Raw genomic sequence first — 18,041 nt, 5'->3', positions numbered from 1 at the left:
ATATATTTTTCAAATTAGTTTTAATGTTAATTGGTTGTTCAATTATAAATTAACAACACGAAAGATTTTGTGGCGATATCAATGGACAAAAAAAATTAAAAGATGGTCATATGGGCTGTGGGCACAGCTATGCTCTAACATGACAACATGTGGTCGATTATAAAAAAAGGACAAATATCTATAATCCAGGAATTGCATCACATTACTTAAAAGTGAATTTTGAAATTTTTATTTATCAATCCTCTTTACACCTTATTTATTAAGCATCATATGAATTATTGGGTATGTTTATTGTTCAAGTTAATTTCAATCTCATCTCGAACTTTTTCCCAACAAGCAATGACAGTTTAGAAACCTCCACACTGAGAAACCTTGGATCATCATCGTCCATAACTGTTTTTATAAGAGAGATTCTTGGACTCCTCAATCTCTCACTTGTCCTAACCTCGTACGTTTTCACGTTCGCTACGTTCTCGAACCCAACAAATTTTACTTTCTCGATGCTCCATTTCATTCTTGACGCGTACTCTGGGTTCACTACTTCTGATCTCAGTACCACGGATTTTCCCGTTATGTAGCACCGGAACTTCACGAGAGTCCAATCACGGTTTCCTCCTCCCTCTCCCATCTGAAGGTTTTCCCCGTCGTCGAGAAACAGTTCGCCCGAGATGTTCTCATGCCGGCTGGCTACAACTAGGAGCTGATACGGTGTCTTTCTGGCGTCTCTAGTTGTCATTGCCTCTCCTTGCATTGCCACAATACTACCTATGTGATCACAAAGGTAAATCAAACTCGGTTCAAGCTGAAGTCCACTTATCAAAACTGGCTATCAAAGAATATACTACTATAGTTACCTTCTCGAACATGGACGTTGACATGATCTGCGGGAGTATCAAGCCTAACGTGCTTGCCAGAATCTCCACCAATGACAGATGAATAGTTAAAAAGATCAAACCAGTTTCCTGCGGGGAAATACGCATCCACCGTCACCTTCCCTTGCTCCAGCGCTGGAGAAACCATTATGCTTTTACCGATCAAGAACTGTGAATCGATCCCATATGTGTTAGTGTCTCGGGGGAACGAGAAGAAGAGTGGTCGCGCGATTGGGACGCCGCTAACGTGAGCCTCGTACATCAGTGTGTAGAGATGTGGGAGTAGTCTCATACGGAGGCCAAGAACCTTTCTTGCAGAAGAAGCAACAGAATCCCACAAGTATAGTTCTTGTCTGACGGAATTAAGGTTCGAATGGTCTCTTGCAAAAGGGTAAAAAGCTCCAAGCTGATAATTTAAGAGCCAACGTTAGATCATGAACTCAGAAAAAAGTCTACAGGTTGTTTCCGAGAAATAAATCACTCTACCTGGATCCATCGACGACATAGTTCCTCAGTGGTATCATGTGAGAAACCGCAGATATCAGCTCCAACCATAGGAATCCCAAACAGACCAAAGTTGAGAATTCCAGGGATTGAGTAAGCCAAATCCTCCCATTTGGCAGCATTATCGCCGGTCCAGTGAGCCGTGTACTTCCCCGAGCTTACAAACGTGGATCTCGACAAAACAAACGGTCTCTTTCCCGTTACATCCACTAAAGCCTGGTGAGTGGCTTTAGCTTCCAAGAGTCCATACAAGTTATGGGCATTGTATTCACTAACGTTTCCATAATGGATAGATGTTGCAGGTACTGTGTTGTTGTTTATCGGCGCTTTCTTCCCTAAATTGTTAATCTTGTAAGGAGGATCATCGAGTGAAGATCCAGGGGTTGGAGGTGAAGTTATGAAATTTGATAACTCATTCATGTCAATCCACAGACCATCCAAAGGCAGAATGTCCTGGAAAATCTTGATTTCGTTGCTCCAAAAAGTCGCAGCAGCTGGATTCAAGAAGTCAGGGAAGTATACTTTTCCGGGCCAAACCTCACCGAGATAAGGCTTACCATCTCGCTTTATGAAAACATCTGCTTCCATCCCTCTATTATACGTCCCGTCAGAGCTGTCCACACCAATACCTACACGTAAACCCAATACACTCATCTTGTAAAATCAATTTGTTGAAAAGACTCTAGAGACTATATATATAGTTCATGAGTGTTACCAGGATCTAAGATCAGCACGTATTTCTGACCACTCTTGTGAAGTGTATCCACAAATGACTTCATCTTGTCCTCCGGGAAATTTATGGGATCCAAAGTGAAGTCTTTGTGGTTGTCCATGTAATCAATGTCTGTCCACATAACCTCAAGAGGTATTCCAGCTTTTGCGTATCCATCAACTACAGATTCGAGGTCTGAAACATTCTTGTAGCCATACCTACATTGGTGAAATCCTTCACAAAATCAAAGCAAACACACACATCTCAATTCACACAAACAAGTAAAATTACCAAATGCTATGGACTAATTAACTTAAAGCAAACAAAAATGCAAAGAGCAATGTCTCTTACCAAATGACCAGTAAGGCATAGGAGCAGGTCTTCCAATAAGCTCTGTGTACTGATTCATAACCAATTCCGGTGATGGTCCGACGAACACATAAAGATCAATGACACCTCCGATCACATTGTAAGTAATCCGATGTCCTTCATACTTAACATCCATTCCGTTGCTGTTGAGCAACAAAACGCCGTGACTCCTCCCTGCTTCGTCGTCATGACCGTTTGATCCTCTTACATCCATGTAAAACGGGTGCGACCCGTAAAGGTTAACATCCGGATTCTCGCTGCCGACGTCGGCGTTCCACAGAGTCATAGTATCGCCGGGAACTAGCCTGAACGATCGCTTCGTGTGCTCTCCGAGACCGTACAGATTCGATCTGTTTTCCGGTAACGCGGAAGATAGTTGAAGGAATTGGTCTTTGAAGATGAAGTAAGTGTTTGGATCTGATTGATCCGGTGATGTGTCGAAGAGGACATCGCCGGAGGAGCGTCGGGTGACTGAGAAACCGAAGGGCGTGGTGTTGTGGAGTGTGAAAACTAAGTCCGATGATGGATCTGTTAAGAAACTGTTCTCCGGTGAGTTTCCTCCGTTTAATTCCTCCGTTAAGTAACGGCGAGGTGAGTGGTTTCCGGCGCGAGGAATAACGGATTCCGGTATCTCCCATCTTTGTTGACTAGAATCTGTGATTCTGATTCTCAATCGCTCACTCGTCTCCAGGCTGCACATATAACACAATCATTAAAGTTTCCTAAATTATCGCATATTTAAAGTAACTTTGAAAAACTTGCCAAATTGATTAGAGTGAGAGAACTGAGAAGATTATAATGACCTGACATGAAGACTAAGTGATTTAACATCTGGTGCGTAAATGGACGACGGTTTGATCAGGTCAAGAGTCGCCGTCAAAAGCTTCTGGTTGGAGTCAACGGCCACTGATCTGACGACGTAGCCGTATCCAACTTCTTCTCCTTCTAGTAACACTTGTGAGCTTCCATGTGATGGTGAAGCTAAGCTCGAGGAGAAGAAGACGACAACGACGAAGAAGATATTGGGAAACCAGTGAAGATATGACATTTTTTGTTTTCGTGTTGGACTAGTTTTTTTTTTTATTTTCAATTATTCTTTGTAGATAAGATTAATCTTATATTTTATAAGTCATTCGTGCGCTGTGAACCAAATTGTGTAAGATAAGATTATTAACATAATAATTAAGACATGAACTTTGGTCAATGTGAATGTGATACATAGTTTCTAAAATAAAATACGAAAACAAAACTAAGAAGAACGTAGGAGTCTCTTTTGACACACGATAATAAAAATCTTTGTAGAGTCGGACAAGATATTCTTCTGATACATAAACTTTGTATGAACAAAACAAAACTTAAAACCAATAATAATAACTCTCTTTATCAAAAACCATAGACAATTCTTCTCTCTCATTTAAACCAAAAGTAAATGCCACAACAACAATGGCACATCAGCCACCGACTAGATTGTCTCATGAATGAAGTGCAAAGAACAACAAGCCCATTAATTAAAATTACTTAGATTTCCAATATTGTTGAATGTAGGACTCAAACCTGATATGCCTTTTCCGTCTGAAAACGAAAATCCCAAGACAAATTCACTACTTGAAGCCTCCAGATTGGTAGTTTTGGTTACTGAGGCTGGAGAAGAAGTCATCTGAGATTTCAGGTGCTTGTTGTTGTTGCTGCTGCTGTGTACTGTATAGACCGGTTTTACCGAGCCCGGATCCTGCACCCATGGACCAGCCTGAGTAGTATGAAGCAGCAGATGCTTTGTTACCTTCATCACTGCTCAGACCACCCACAACGCCCACATCAGCTAGAGAAGCTGTTTTGGCTGATTACAGGGAAAACCAAATAGTCAGGACTGAGATCAGACTTACAAAGTAAAACCCAACAATTTTATGTCTTGACACAATGCAAAGTCAAGCTACATGGTATTGGAACTCTATGTGAGCCTAGAATTTTGACAGCTAGAATGAACTATTCGACAATTAGTTGGAATGCAATTGACCAACTATACCTTTTGAGTTTGATCTGCATCTAATAAGAAAATAGACTAATTTTTTTTATAGTTCACTACCACATACTAGTGCATGGCACATGACAGAGTTCTTGATAAAAGAGCAAGTTTTTGACTTACGAGCAGTTATATTGAGATCAATCAGTCCACGGCTCAGAGAATCTGCCCAAATTCCAGATTTCACTTGGAAAGGATCTTTCTTTTGCAAGTGTTGTGGCTTCGAGTCTGCCAAAGACACCGGGCTTGTAGTGTTTGTTGCACTCCCATGTACATTTGGGGCCTGTGGACCTGTAGAGACAGAAGCCGAGTGGGAAGTGAAGGCACCAAAAGGATCAGATCCATCAAAATTATCCATTGGAACTGCAGCGAATGGGTCAACAATGTTGGGAGTGGTCATAGTCTCAGGTTTAGATATCTTGGCTTCTGGGCGTGCAGACTCAGGAGATGCAAAAAGATCAACGGACGGAGGAGCTGAAGAAACTGTGACAGAAGGTTCAGACGCAGAGAAAAGATCAACTTCTTTCTGTAGAAACAGACATGCGGAACCATATCAGTCTACGATTTAACAGCACAATTCATTGTGACACGTAATAACTTCAACAACAAAACTGGACGTGTTTGTCGAGCAGCGCAGAATTGAATCAGATAGAACATTGATAAAAAAAAATTCAACTGTTTAAAGCCGCATACTAGCTTAGATGGGAGAAGTCACCCACCTGTGGCTGTGACCCAAATTCTGTTCCCTGAGCCGAGGCTGATACAAAAGCTGCATCAGCAAACAAGTCAGCCTCTTGAAATTTCTCGTTGTTGTTGGTGGAAGATGTTTCTGTTGGCCCAGAATCCAAGAGGTCACCAATCAGATCTCCTCCAAAAAGGTCTACTTGGTTGGTACTGCCTGTGGATGGCTCTGCCAAAGAGAAAGCCATACAGATAAGACATCACTCTTCTTGTCTATCATATATACATCTTGTGCGCTATAATTTATCAAATTAACTATTGTCCAATAAATGATAACAATCAGCAAACTCAGCAGTTGAAGGAAAAAACATACTATTGCTGGAAGTTCCACGTGGATCAAAATCATCAAAATCGTCATCGTTGTTTGAAGGAGCTGCAGAAACATGTGAACTATATTTGGCTGAGTCGGGTGACTTTTTCCCACTGGATTGATTATCATGGTCCGTGCTGCACATTCAGAATTGAAACTGAGTGAGCAAAAATAAGAGTAAACGCACACAAAATGAGTCGTAAACGAAAACAGAAACTAAAAGCAAACAAACAGCCTCATCTGGGAAATAAACTCCCAAAGTGAAATATATTCAAAATCCGTAATGAATATGACATCAGAAATGAATAGGGTTGACATAAAACCTGCCATAGCGTGAAAAACTCTTCTTTGAAGTAAAGCCTTGGTCGTCACTTATAACACCGCGTCTTGACTTCTGAAAAGACTCGTAGTCATTCTTGTCTTCTCTGGAATCCCTATCATAATTGTTTGAACCACTTTGAAAATTACCACCAAACGAAGCTGAAGCTGAACCAGATTTATATGTTATCCCCGTGGATGAGAGGCCAACATACCTGATTGGAGGCAGCAATATCCAATTAGGGCAACATGTAAAGAAGAACGGGCAAACCGGTAAATTTCAGTTGTATAAAAAACTAACTTGTTACGATTTGCTATTGCTTTGTCTCTGATTTCTGAGATTTTCTCTTTGTTATTCAAGAGAGCAACTATGTTTTCAGCCTTCTTTCGCACGTTGATCCCCACATCTTTTCCATTTGGTTCAACATACTCAAAACTCGTGAGTGACTACATTGTTGACAAATCAAAAAAACAAATATCATGTCAATTGAAAAACCAGAATATCCACCACGAGAGAACCACATATCAGTGTGTAACAGTGTAAGAGAAATATACTTACAGATATTTGGTAAGTATGCTCAATAATCTCATCAACCGCTCGCTCTGATCCATTTGAAATCAGATAATCGATGACAGCCAAAGCCTGGTAGACAAACAACCTCAGGTTAAACTAAAAGTATAAACTGGAAACTTCTAAAAACAGCAGGAACACATCAAGAAGATTTCTCACCTTGTAGACATATCGCCAATCTTTTCCCGTCTCAGATAGTCTAGTCCACAAAACACTCATAACCATCTGGCACTCCGAGCTAAACATATTTCAAACGCACATGTTAAGCGATATCAAATCAAAATTCTTTTGTAAAATCACACCAAAAAAAAAAAAGAGACGCTTGAAAGAAAATGAAGCCAGAGATTACAATTTCTTTGTAGCCTGTGCTATCTCAGCCAATGCAGTACCATGAGGACCCCAAGGCTCATTATCTGTAGCATCCAATACCTGTACTAAACATAGAACTCGAGATGAACAAATTGAAATTGAAGACGTGATCAGACTGAGAATCCAGGAAACTAAGATACTACACATTGCCGCCAGCCTAAACCTTACAAAACTAATCGAATATAAACATCAACGCTCAAGCTTAACTTGAATATTCATTGAATAAGAACTCGAGATTTATAAGTGTCCCAAAGGTGGATCAAATCTCAGATACAGCATCCGGAAACAGAAACAGAAACATAACAAATCGAGCTTAGCTGTTCAGGATTAGCAACTCTTTTCGTGGTTGATAAAGCATAAGTTCTGAATCATATTTGCAGATATAGATACGAATCAAATGAATTCACCTTTTGCTCCATCTCAGGGACCTTCAAAACTTTCAGATTCACCTCCCTCTTGCTGCAATTGAAAACTAATCGAGATCAATCGAAAAAAACTATAAAACCAAAAACGATCTACGGATTTGGATCGAAATCGAAGACGAATATAGGTAAGAGGAAACGGCAAAACCCACATCTCTCGAACCGTTTGATCGAAGACCTTCATGAAATCCATTTTCGAATTGGGGAAAATGCTATGAACAGAGGAGGAACGAAAACTGGCAAAATTTGGGTGCGAGAAGTGTAGATCTGATCAGGGATGCCTCCGTCTTTATTTTATGAGTTTTTTTTTTCTTTTCTTTTTTTGTGCTTTTTTTTTTTTAAGGAAAAAAGCAGCAACAAAGGGCGTGTGAATATTTTGGGTAACTCTCGAGCTGACCGTAGTTGATCCGCGTAATCCGAAACTCATGGCCGTGTGGGTGGTTTCAGTTACCCCCGTTTGGATCATCATTATTCATTTGTTAATAATTCCTTCTGGTAAGAATAGTAAGAATACTGGTAGGTCGCATATGCTTTAAAGATCGAATAATCGCATATGATTTTTGGGTAACTTGAGCAATTGTTTTTTTTTTTTTTTTTTTTTTGTCATTTAAAAGATCCATATTAACCGCCACTTATTGATAATCATAGTGAGAAAGTTTAACGACCTCTAATCTCTCATTTCATAGACGTAGGAGGAGTTGATTGGTTAAGAGTTTTAACTACGATCGATTCTTTTGCTTGCTTTGCGTGTTTAATTTATTTGAAGCTGTTCACCATATTGAGTTCATGTACCTATATTGAATTTTTTTTTTCTTTTCATTTTATTTATACAACGATCATTAACACAAGTTAGTTTTTGGTTAGTGTTGACTCAACATTGCAAACGCAAAATTCGAATAAGATTAGATAGTGACATCTATAGCTAACAAAATTTCTCTTAACTAAATTATAGCAATTGTATTATTGAAGAAGTCGGCGTGATGAAGTCATATGTAAGTCAAATTGACATTTGTTTATAATCTTGATTCTGGAAATAAACCATATAATATCAAACTATATCACGTATTCCACTAATTTAAATTGGTCTCTTGGTTGACCATGCACTAATCCTCCTCCTCGAAACATTTAGTGTCCCCAACCCCAAACCATATCCCATGTAATAATATCATATCCTCATCACACCAATACTTGTCATTTTGCTGACGCACAAATTAAATAAAGATACCATTTTCCATTTTGCATTTCAACTAATGGGGATTGTAATCCAGAACGTAAAAATCGAAGTGATTGGATTGATGGATTAAAGAAAGTGTTGATAAATGCTGCTAGTTTTCTATTGGCCCAGCCAGATTTGTTAAAATTTTGTTTTTACTTCGCTCGCATTCTCTGTTTTTTTCCAAAAATAAACACTCTCACACGCTCAAAACCTTGGCGCGTCTATATCAATCTCCTTCAGAAACAGGGGCCCATCAAAAGCCCAGTTCCAAACACCTTTCAATGTCCAAACGTAATTCCCTGACGGTTTACAATTTTAAAATTTTAAAACCAAGTCGTCACTCGTCATTAAATAACCTCTTAATCCAACAGCAAATCGAGTAATTAAACGTAACACGACACGTGTCGTAATATAATTCGATCAAAAATTAAATTCCAGATACCGCTGACACATCCAGTCCATGTGAACCACGACGCACAATAGCATTACCTTTTTGGAGCAACCTAATGAATGACGTGGCGTAATCTGATTAGTTAATATCAAGCTGATTACGGTGAACTCGCACGCACCAGATCGTAACTACTCTCCGTTCCAACCTGTGTTTCTTTCTTCTTGGAAGCTCCCCCCCCCCTCCTCCCTCTCTTTCTCTCTCCTCCGAGAAAGGAAAAGCACCACTTCTCTCTCTCTCTCTCTAAGATCCCCCCATTTTCGCTGAAGGTTTATGCGCTTTTTCTTTCTTCTTCATATCTTCTTCTTCAACAAGGCGACTTAAATACGTATACATGCGTATGCATAAGTGTTGGAGATAGAAGAGAAGGTTTGTTTTGAGAATTTGAGTCTTTGTGTTTTTTTTTTTTTTTTTTGGTTCCTTCAGTTTCTTCAACCTCTAATTGCTCAATGACCCGAATTGGGGTCGAATCGAAAACCTTACTAGACTTCGTCTGTGATGACTCTTGATACTAGTGGATGGCTCGATTTCATTCTCAATTCGTCTTCTTCTTGGTCCTTGTTGCGGTTTTTGCCGTAAACCCTAGTTCAAGCTATCGATTCACCATTGTGGAACCGAATTCGGGTTCTGATTCGGATTTGAACTCGGCGGATTCAGAGTCGTTGCTTTTCCATCAGGATTACTCTCCGCCTGCTCCTCCACCGCCACCACCGCACGGACCGTCGGTATCTTGTAACGAGGATCTCGGCGGCGTTGGGTTTTTGGATACTACTTGTAAGATTGTCGCCGATTTCAACCTTACGCACGATGTCTATATAGCTGGGAAGGGTAATTTTATCATTTTGCCTGGTGTTAAGTTTCACTGCCCTATCCCTGGTTGCTCTATAGCTATCAATGTTTCTGGTAACTTCTCTTTGGGTGCGGAATCTACAATTGTCGCTGGGACATTGGAGCTTGCAGCTGGTAATGCTAGCTTTGCTAACGGCTCGGCTGTGAACACCACGGGTTTAGCTGGGAACCCTCCTCCACAGACTAGTGGGACGCCGCAGGGGATTGATGGTGCTGGTGGTGGACATGGTGGTAGAGGCGCTTGCTGTTTGACTGACACTAAGAAGCTTCCTGAAGATGTGTGGGGAGGTGATGCATACTCGTGGTCCACTCTGCAAATGCCGTGGAGCTATGGTAGTAAAGGAGGGTCAACGAGCAGAGAGATTGATTATGGAGGAGGAGGAGGTGGGAAAGTGAAGATGGATATACTGCAGTTTCTGGATGTTAACGGAAGTATTTTGGCAAATGGAGCTTATGGAGGAGCCAAAGGTGGTGGTGGGGCTGGTGGCAGCATCTACATCAAGGCATACAAGATGTAATGAACTTTCGTTTCTATGCTCTCTTCTACTAGCTGTTTGATTTGGTTAAAGGCATATATTTTGAATCTTTCTAGTCAGCTGAGAAGGCAAACTTTGCAATACTTTTTTGGTCCTGATTGTTTCTCAAGATCATAAACTTACCTTAGGGCAAGTCTAGTTTTGAGAAATGAAACACAGTTGCACTTTCTTTTCATGGTAAAATTCTCTAGAATTGTGCTTATGAGTTTCTGTTTTCAATTGGAAATATTTGATTTAGTATTAATCTTATTTATGACATTACTTTTGAAAGATTTTAGATGTTGCTCATAATTCTCCGAGATGTGTTGTTTGCTGTTGTATGGTACACATGAAAAATTCATTTTCTTTGCTTATTTTAAAGGGTGGTAGTGGGCCTTTTGTCTTCTTAGATTCTTTATAAATTAATCTCAGCTACTCATCCTCTGCTTTGCTGTTCTTTGAAGTGCAGGACTGGAATTGGACTGATCAGTGCATGTGGTGGGAGTGGTTATGGTGGTGGGGGTGGTGGAAGAGTATCTGTCGATATTTTTAGCAGGCATGATGACCCCAAGATCTTTGTGCATGGTTAGATTCTTTACATCTGCACACTTTATCTCCTTGACAATTTTTGTTTTTGTTTTGACCCTATATACGTACTTGCCTAACATCTTCAACCATGTGAACTGATCTTATTCTTCCTATACACAGGCGGATACAGTATCGGTTGTCCAGATAATTCAGGCGCTGCTGGGACGCTATATGATGCTGTTCCCCGAAGCCTTTTTGTTAGCAACTACAATATGACGACAGACACTTATACGCTTCTCTTAGAATTTCCCTTCCAGCCACTTTGGACCAATGTTTATATTCAGGATAAAGCACGAGCAACTTGTCCTCTGTTATGGAGTCGTGTCCAGGTATGTCGAAAATAATTTCCAGTACATGGGCTTTGTAGGCTAATTGATTTATCACTTTGCAGTGTTTATGTTACCAGAATTTGTGAGCTTCTTTACAAGGCTTTCTTTTTTTTTTTTTGCCACTAGAGTATCGTTTCTGTCTCCTCTATATATGTTTAAAAAAAGTAAATATCCTGTTTTTCAGCCTATTATCTTGCAAAATTGAAGACGTATTACTCAAACAGAACTCAATATGTAGGTTCAAGGACAAATTAGCTTATTGTGCGGTGGTGTTTTGAGCTTCGGATTAGCTCATTATGGTACATCAGTATTTGAGCTATTGGCGGAAGAACTCTTAATGAGTGATTCTACTATCAAGGTGATTCTTTTCCTGATTCTCTCTTTTTTGGCAATGGTGCAACAGCATTGTATCTGTCTATGCCAGATATAAATATTTCTTTCTGTTGCTAATATCTGCTTGATTCTTGGTTTATCTGGCCTTTTTTCATACGCCACATTCTATTTTGGTATTCATGTGAATTACTTTTTCATCATGTTTATGTTTATTGGTATGTACCAGGTTTATGGGGCATTAAGGATGACTGTCAAGATGTTCTTGATGTGGAATTCAGAATTGCATATAGATGGAGGAGGAGGAGATACAAGTGTTTCCACTTCCATACTTGAGGCTAGCAATTTATTCGTTCTTAGGGTACTCACAAATTGATGTCATTGTTTTTCTTTTTCAAGTAATTTGTGACATACCGATGTATCTAATTTGTTTGTGTTACCTAAATATAGGGGTCATCTGTCATTCGGTCAAATGCAAATCTTGGAGTCCATGGACAAGGTTTCTTGAATCTAACTGGACCAGGGGATTCGATTGAAGCACAACGGCTTGTTTTGTCTCTGTTTTACCGGATATATGTAAGTCCGTGTGTTAGTTTGGTAACAATCCTGCATTGGATTAGATCCTGTATTTTGTGCAGAATCAAAAATATTGTGTATTAGCTCTGAAAATGTGATTGATATAGGCATAATTTGATAATCGGTCTCCTTCAAAGGCCATATTGGCTTTGAAATAACAGATATAGAAAGGTACTTGATTTGGCCATGTAGGAGTTAATGATTTCTTTCCCTGGCAATTGAAGGTTGGGCCTGGGTCTATTTTGCGTGCTCCTCTACAGAATGCGTCTCGAGATGCTGTGTGAGTTTGAAGGAAAATACCATATATATGCGTAGTTTGATTGCAATATTCTTTGGATATGTAAACAGCTAACAATATTTGAACTCACATCCTTTGCAGTACACCAAAGCTCTATTGTGAACGGCAAGATTGCCCTTATGAACTACTGAATCCTCCAGAAGATTGCAATGTCAATTCGTCTCTGTCCTTTACCCTACAGGTATTTCTACTTTTCTTTAACTAGTGTTGTATGCTCTTGCGTGATAAGTCTGATAGTATTCTTTCTTTCTAGATATGCCGAGTTGAGGATATTCTCGTCGAAGGTTTCATTAAAGGATCAGTAGTTCATTTCCACCGAGCAAAAACTGTAACCCTTCAACCCTCTGGAGAGATTAGTGCCAGTGGAATGGGTAACAATAACTATATATTTTTGGATTTTCTTTTGATCACGCATCCTACTTCTACATTTCGTATGTGCATGTCCTTGGCTTACTCCCCCATTATAAGATTTAAGGTGCTACCTCCGTATAGGGAGAAATAAGATATGATCCGACGTTCTTTTAATATGTTTTCATAACAACATACATATGTTTCACAGGTTGTAGAGGTGGCGTAGGTGAAGGTAAATTGCTTGGAAATGGCATTGGCAGTGGTGGTGGGCATGGTGGTAAAGGGGGGCGTGTATGTTACAATGACAGCTGTGTTGAAGGTGGAATTACGTATGGGAATGCAAATCTCCCTTGTGAGCTTGGCAGTGGAAGTGGTGACTATAGCCCTGGTTATTCATCGGCTGGTGGTGGTATTGTAGGTATGAAACGTCAGATATTTTGATTGATTCTGTACCACTAAACTTGAGAGATTAGGTTGTGTCATCATATGACTTGATGCAAATGTCTGATGTAGACTATTGACTATATTTGTATTCCATGTGTCAAATTTTTGGCCAATTATATATTGTTATTTTGTTACAAGCTTATGATTCGTAGCCCGTTTACATTGTAGAAGCTTGTAATCACTTAGGCCATACACTACCGTGCTTACATGTGGTTGCTGTGGGAGCTTATTGCTTTCAAGATGAAACCTTTTAACCTGTTCTTTCTTTTCCTTTGAATCTGGTCAGTGATTGGTTCAATGGAGCAACCTCTATCTGGTTTATCACTTCAAGGCTCTATTAGAGTTGATGGAGAAAGTGTCAAACGTTTGAGTAGAGATGCGAACGGTTCTATTCTAGCACCTGGGGGTGGTTCTGGTGGAACAGTCCTTTTGTTCCTGCGTTATCTTATGTTAGGAGAGTCGTCTCTTCTCTCAAGTGGTGGTGGGTCTGGCAGTCCTGCTGGTGGTGGTGGCGGTGGAGGTGGGAGGATTCATTTTCATTGGTCAAACATTCCCACTGGAGACATATACCAGCCAATTGCTAGTGTAAAAGGAATGATTCATGCACGGTATGTCCTCTATATACCTCTGTATTTCCCATTATCATTAACGTGTGTTGCCCGCCATTTACTGCATTTCCAATGTCTATGTTATTTTGGATATCGTTTTCCAGCCTATCGCATTTACAATTTTTTTAATTGTAATCGTAGAGGGGGAGCGGCAGTAAATGATGAGTTTTTTGGCAGAAATGGCACAATAACTGGGACGGATTGTCCGAAGGGACTCCATGGTATATTTTGTAAGGTTCGGAAAAAAACGGTTTACCCCTTAGACTTTTGTTCCCTTATCAAAATTGAATTTCTATTGTAGTTTTCGAAGCTCATTGTATTCACACTTGTATTCTTTTCTCCAGGAATGCCCATCTGGTACATTCAAGAATGTTACTGGATCTGACTCTTCTCTTTGTCGTCCTTGTCCTGTTGACGAGCTTCCAACTCGTGCTGTCTACGTCCCAGTTCGAGGTATAAATAACATCCACTTATATCTTCAGCTCTCGTCTATTACCTATGCACTAAAACTTTTTTCCTAACTTTCAGTGACGAGTTTTGTTTTCCGTTCAAACTACCAAGCATAATTGTTTTCTATTCATTTTTCCATGATCATGAATAAACCATTCAACTACTAAGTCTGTAGATTTAAATGTGGTTGAAAATTTCAATGGGGCTATGGTTTTCAGTATTATTTACCTGTAAATTGATGCTGGAAATGCTCATGTCTCAACTATAAACCTTGGAATTTCCTATTCAGGTGGTGTTTCTGAGACACCATGTCCATATCGATGCGTATCGGAAAGATATCACATGCCACACTGTTACACCGCGCTTGAGGAGTTAATATACACATTTGGTGGGCCTTGGTTGTTTGGTCTCCTTCTGATGGGTCTCCTCATCCTCTTAGCACTTGTACTTAGTGTTGCACGAATGAAATTTGTTGGAGTTGATGATCTACCTGGCCCAGCTCCCACGCAGCATGGCTCTCAAATAGATCATTCCTTCCCTTTCCTGGAATCACTAAATGAGGTTAGATGATTTTCTTTGTGTATAAACATTAGATCGAAAAACTGTTTGTATGTCTTACTTTATATGTTCATCTATATAAGCAAATAAAGAATGATTTTAGTATTCGCTGATGTTTCACTCCAGATGCAAGTAATGTTTGTCCAGCAGACATGCTTGAGCGAAATAACCCGCCAAACACTCCTTATATTATAGTGGTGTGCTGCTGTTTTTAATGTTATTCTTTGGCAGGTGTTGGAAACAAATAGAGCAGAGCAATCTCAGAGTCATGTGCATAGAATGTATTTTATGGGTCCTAATACATTCAGTGAGCCATGGCATCTCTCGCACATCCCCCCGGAGGAGATAAAAGAGATAGTGTTAGTTGTTTCTCATTTTATTATCAAGCTGATTTAGAATTCTTTCTTATTGTTTTGTCTATAGATACTTAATTAGTGGCCTTGGCTCTGAAATATTCTTATATTGGTTTTGGTTTCTTTAGATATGAGGCTGCATTTAACACATTTGTCGACGAAATCAACTCTATAGCTGCTTATCAATGGTGGGAAGGTGCAATTTATAGTATTCTTTCAGTAGTTGCATATCCCCTTGCATGGTCATGGCAGCAATGGCGGCGGAAGATGAAGTTGCAAAAATTGCGTGAGTTCGTACGTTCAGAATATGACCATTCCTGTTTACGCTCCTGTCGCTCCCGAGCTTTATACGAGGGTTTGAAGGTAATGTCTTGATGATTTAGTTGATCCCATAATTACTTAACAGAACTATAGATTTTGAGAAAATCTGATTCCCTTAACAAGGTTTTCTTGTTTTAAGATTTAGTGGAATTATATTTTTTAAATATAGGTCGCTGCAACCTCAGATTTGATGCTTGCGTATCTGGATTTCTTTCTTGGTGGGGATGAAAAAAGGACGGACCTTCCACCTCGGCTTCACCAAAGGTTTCCGATGCCCATATTGTTTGGTGGTGATGGCAGTTACATGGCTCCTTTCTCACTTCAAAATGACAACATTCTTACCAGTCTGATGAGTCAGGTTAGTACTTTAGGTTACGTGAAGCAGTTTTAGCAGTTATGTTAAAGGTTTATTGATTATCTGTCATTGTTTTACGTTCCCAGCTTGTCCCACCCACTACTTGGTACAGACTGGTGGCTGGTGTAAATGCTCAATTACGCCTTGTTCGCCGTGGGCGTCTGAGATCAACTTTTCATTCTGTTTTGAGATGGTTAGAAACTCATGCTAATCCCGCTCTGGAGACACATTGCATACGGGTTGATCTGGCCTGGTTCCAGACTACAGCTTGCGGTTACTGCCAATATGGTCTCCTGATTCATACTCTTGAGGATTGTGAACCAACATCACCTCAGTGTGTCAGTGAATCAGCATGGACTGAAATCCAACCACGGTAAATGAAAATGTGAAATTGCATCCAATCTATCTTTCTTTTGTATCATAGGGTGGTCCATTCATGGTGAAAAGTAATCGCCACGATACTGTTCTTTCTTCTACAATGTTGTATTGTTTTAACTTCAATATAAAATATGAACTGAGAAATCTAGATACACAAGATGACCACTATTCTTTCTGTTGATCACTTTAGAATTTTAAGATTTCTTTTGTGATGTCACAGTTTAGCATGTTTTCGTTGTGCACTTCGTATCTAGTTATGCGGAATTTTGATGTCTTACTTTTTTTAACTTATAGGTACGGCGTGCATGCACATAAAGAAAACTCTCCAGCACATTTAAGAGAGAGTATGCTCTTCAACCAGACCAACATAAACACTGAAGATTATACAACACGAAGAAAGAACTATGGAGGGATAATCGACCTTGACAGCTTACCGAGTCTGAAAGAGAAGAGAGATATGTTTTTCCTTCTCTCTTTCTTAGTTCACAACACTAAACCAGTGGGCCACCAGGTACTTGTCAATCAAATCCTTATGGTATGGATGTAAATAAATGCTGTGATGTCCAACTTTTCTAGAATTTTAATGTCTCTTTCCTCGGTTATCTTTGTGATATTGCAGGATATGGTTGGCTTAGTTATCTCGATGTTACTTTTAGGAGATTTTAGTTTAGTCTTGCTCACACTGCTCCAGCTGTATTCGATTTCTTTGCTGGATGTACTTTTGGCTTTGTTTATATTACCTCTCGGCTTGCTTCTGCCATTCCCTGCTGGGATTAATGCCTTATTCAGCCATGGACCCAGGCGTTCTGCTGGCTTAGCACGTGTATACGCTTTGTGGAACTTCATCTCCTTAGTCAATGTGGTAAGTTTTCATTGTTGACAACCTGTTTTGTGGAGAAATGCAATATGACATTAGTGGTTCATTTTACATGAGGATGAATAGGTTTGTTATATCTGTGGACATTATGGGTGTTGATTCTTTAGACATGCGGACATGAGATATCTCACGTTATCTGACGAGTTTTGGTTTTGTGACAGTTTGTTGCTTTTCTCTGCGGATATGTTCATTATAACAGTGAATCATCAGCTAGCAAGAAAACTCCTTTTCAGCCATGGAATATAAACATGTGAGTTTTACTACTTATGCAAAGTAATACTTGAAAAGAGTCACTCTCTCTATATTCTTATCTTTTGGTCTATTGGGTTTCTGATGTTTGAGCGGTTTTGGGGGATGCAGGGGTGAAAGTGAATGGTGGATATTCCCAGCAGGATTGGTCGTGTGTAAGATAATGCAATCGCAGCTCATAAATCGACATGTAGCAAACCTGGAGATACAAGACCGCTCATTGTATAGTAAGGATTATGAGCTTTTTTGGCAGTCGTGACAAAGTCTCGTCAGGTAATTTTCCTCAGAACAACTAAAAACAGTCCTGCCCCAGTTTGGAGTGGGGATTTCAGTTTGTTTTTTTTTGTTTTGTCTGTTTCTCTTCTTGTAATTCTATTACTCCAGGTGAATAGAATTAGGGTACAAAAGAGAAGGAACTCTGATTGTTAAGGGAAAAGAGTAAAGAAAAAAGAAAACAAGTTTATTTGAGGGATATAATTAGGGACAAAACTTTGTAATCTAATGATCCTGGTTGGGTTCCTTGGGGTCTCGGGTTTTTGTTTTGGTTTTGAGTGGATGGTCGTGTTGGTGATTGGTGAAGATCCTCCTAAGGGTTGTATGTAAATAAATGAGAAATCAAATGATCTATCTACTTGAGGCTGTGCTTATTATATCTGCCTCAGTACATTTGAGTTGTTTTTATTTTGGTGTACGTTGACAAGAAATGGATTTGGTTCTTCATTTAGTGTGTGCAGTAGTTG

The 18,041-nt window shown here is 39.6% G+C and overlaps 3 protein-coding genes across 7 annotated transcripts; 1 reads left to right on the top strand and 2 right to left on the bottom strand.

Moving 5' to 3' along the window:
- Positions 1–206: 206 nt before the first annotated feature.
- Positions 207–3,855, bottom strand: LOC104769407 (alpha-glucosidase). Its single transcript, XM_010493614.3, has 6 exons — positions 3,261–3,855; positions 2,440–3,149; positions 2,092–2,322; positions 1,359–2,005; positions 855–1,278; positions 207–765 (listed from the first exon to the last, which is right to left on the bottom strand). Exons 1-6 carry the CDS (start codon positions 3,503–3,505, stop codon positions 296–298), a joined length of 2,727 nt encoding a protein of 908 aa, XP_010491916.1. The 5' UTR covers positions 3,506–3,855; the 3' UTR covers positions 207–295.
- LOC104769406 (clathrin interactor EPSIN 1) lies at positions 3,729–7,711 on the bottom strand. Of its 2 annotated transcripts, none has more exons than XM_010493612.3 (11): positions 7,361–7,711; positions 7,194–7,245; positions 6,767–6,846; positions 6,577–6,655; positions 6,406–6,489; positions 6,148–6,293; positions 5,852–6,061; positions 5,532–5,665; positions 5,197–5,387; positions 4,601–5,003; positions 3,729–4,294 (listed from the first exon to the last, which is right to left on the bottom strand). In XM_010493612.3, exons 1-11 carry the CDS (start codon positions 7,399–7,401, stop codon positions 4,059–4,061), a joined length of 1,656 nt encoding a protein of 551 aa, XP_010491914.1. In that variant the 5' UTR covers positions 7,402–7,711; the 3' UTR covers positions 3,729–4,058. The 2 variants fall into 2 exon arrangements, with proteins under 2 accessions (XP_010491914.1, XP_010491915.1); XM_010493613.3 differs by having other exon boundaries at positions 5,197–5,375; positions 7,361–7,675.
- A 1,276-nt stretch (positions 7,712–8,987) lies between these two features.
- LOC104769405 (uncharacterized) lies at positions 8,988–18,021 on the top strand. 4 transcript variants are annotated; one of them, XM_087504570.1, is made up of 24 exons: positions 9,000–9,241; positions 9,388–10,235; positions 10,706–10,821; positions 10,945–11,153; positions 11,392–11,511; positions 11,713–11,844; positions 11,934–12,059; positions 12,284–12,339; positions 12,439–12,538; positions 12,611–12,728; positions 12,917–13,126; positions 13,439–13,760; positions 13,902–13,995; positions 14,105–14,213; positions 14,500–14,771; positions 15,000–15,127; positions 15,250–15,484; positions 15,612–15,800; positions 15,884–16,170; positions 16,470–16,686; positions 16,795–17,037; positions 17,214–17,302; positions 17,413–17,574; positions 17,686–18,021. In XM_087504570.1, the coding sequence occupies exons 2-23, from the start codon at positions 9,391–9,393 to the stop codon at positions 17,558–17,560; spliced, it is 4,365 nt and encodes a 1,454-aa protein (XP_087360696.1). In that variant the 5' UTR covers positions 9,000–9,241; positions 9,388–9,390; the 3' UTR covers positions 17,561–17,574; positions 17,686–18,021. The 4 variants fall into 4 exon arrangements, with proteins under 4 accessions (XP_087360693.1, XP_087360696.1, XP_087360694.1 ...); XM_087504567.1 differs by having other exon boundaries at positions 8,988–9,241; positions 9,359–10,235; positions 17,413–18,021; XM_087504568.1 differs by having other exon boundaries at positions 17,413–18,021.
- Positions 18,022–18,041: the final 20 nt, after the last annotated feature.

This window comes from Camelina sativa, chromosome 20 (genome assembly GCF_030686135.1).
Source record: "Camelina sativa cultivar CO46 ecotype springtype chromosome 20, ASM3068613v1".
In the NCBI taxonomy this organism is placed as follows: Eukaryota; Viridiplantae; Streptophyta; class Magnoliopsida; order Brassicales; family Brassicaceae; genus Camelina; species Camelina sativa.
This window is presented reverse-complemented; position numbering and strand designations above follow the sequence as displayed.

Coding starts and splice junctions, on each gene's coding strand:
- LOC104769406 (XM_010493612.3), bottom strand. CDS start 7,401: ATGGATTTCATGAAGGTCTTCGATCAAACGGTTCGAGAGAT. Junction 6,294..6,405: donor AGCATACTTACCAAATATCT/GTAAGTATATTT, acceptor TCAACAATGTAG/TCACTCACGAGTTTTGAGTA. Junction 5,004..5,196: donor AATTTGGGTCACAGCCACAG/GTGGGTGACTTC, acceptor CTGTTTCTACAG/AAAGAAGTTGATCTTTTCTC.
- LOC104769407 (XM_010493614.3), bottom strand. CDS start 3,505: ATGTCATATCTTCACTGGTTTCCCAATATCTTCTTCGTCGTTGTCGTC. Junction 2,323..2,439: donor TATGCCTTACTGGTCATTTG/GTAAGAGACATT, acceptor GATTTTGTGAAG/GATTTCACCAATGTAGGTAT. Junction 766..854: donor CAACGTCCATGTTCGAGAAG/GTAACTATAGTA, acceptor GTGATCACATAG/GTAGTATTGTGGCAATGCAA.
- LOC104769405 (XM_087504567.1), top strand. CDS start 9,391: ATGGCTCGATTTCATTCTCAATTCGTCTTCTTCTTGGTCCTTGTTGCG. Junction 11,512..11,712: donor TGAGTGATTCTACTATCAAG/GTGATTCTTTTC, acceptor GGTATGTACCAG/GTTTATGGGGCATTAAGGAT. Junction 14,214..14,499: donor TGTCTACGTCCCAGTTCGAG/GTATAAATAACA, acceptor TTTCCTATTCAG/GTGGTGTTTCTGAGACACCA.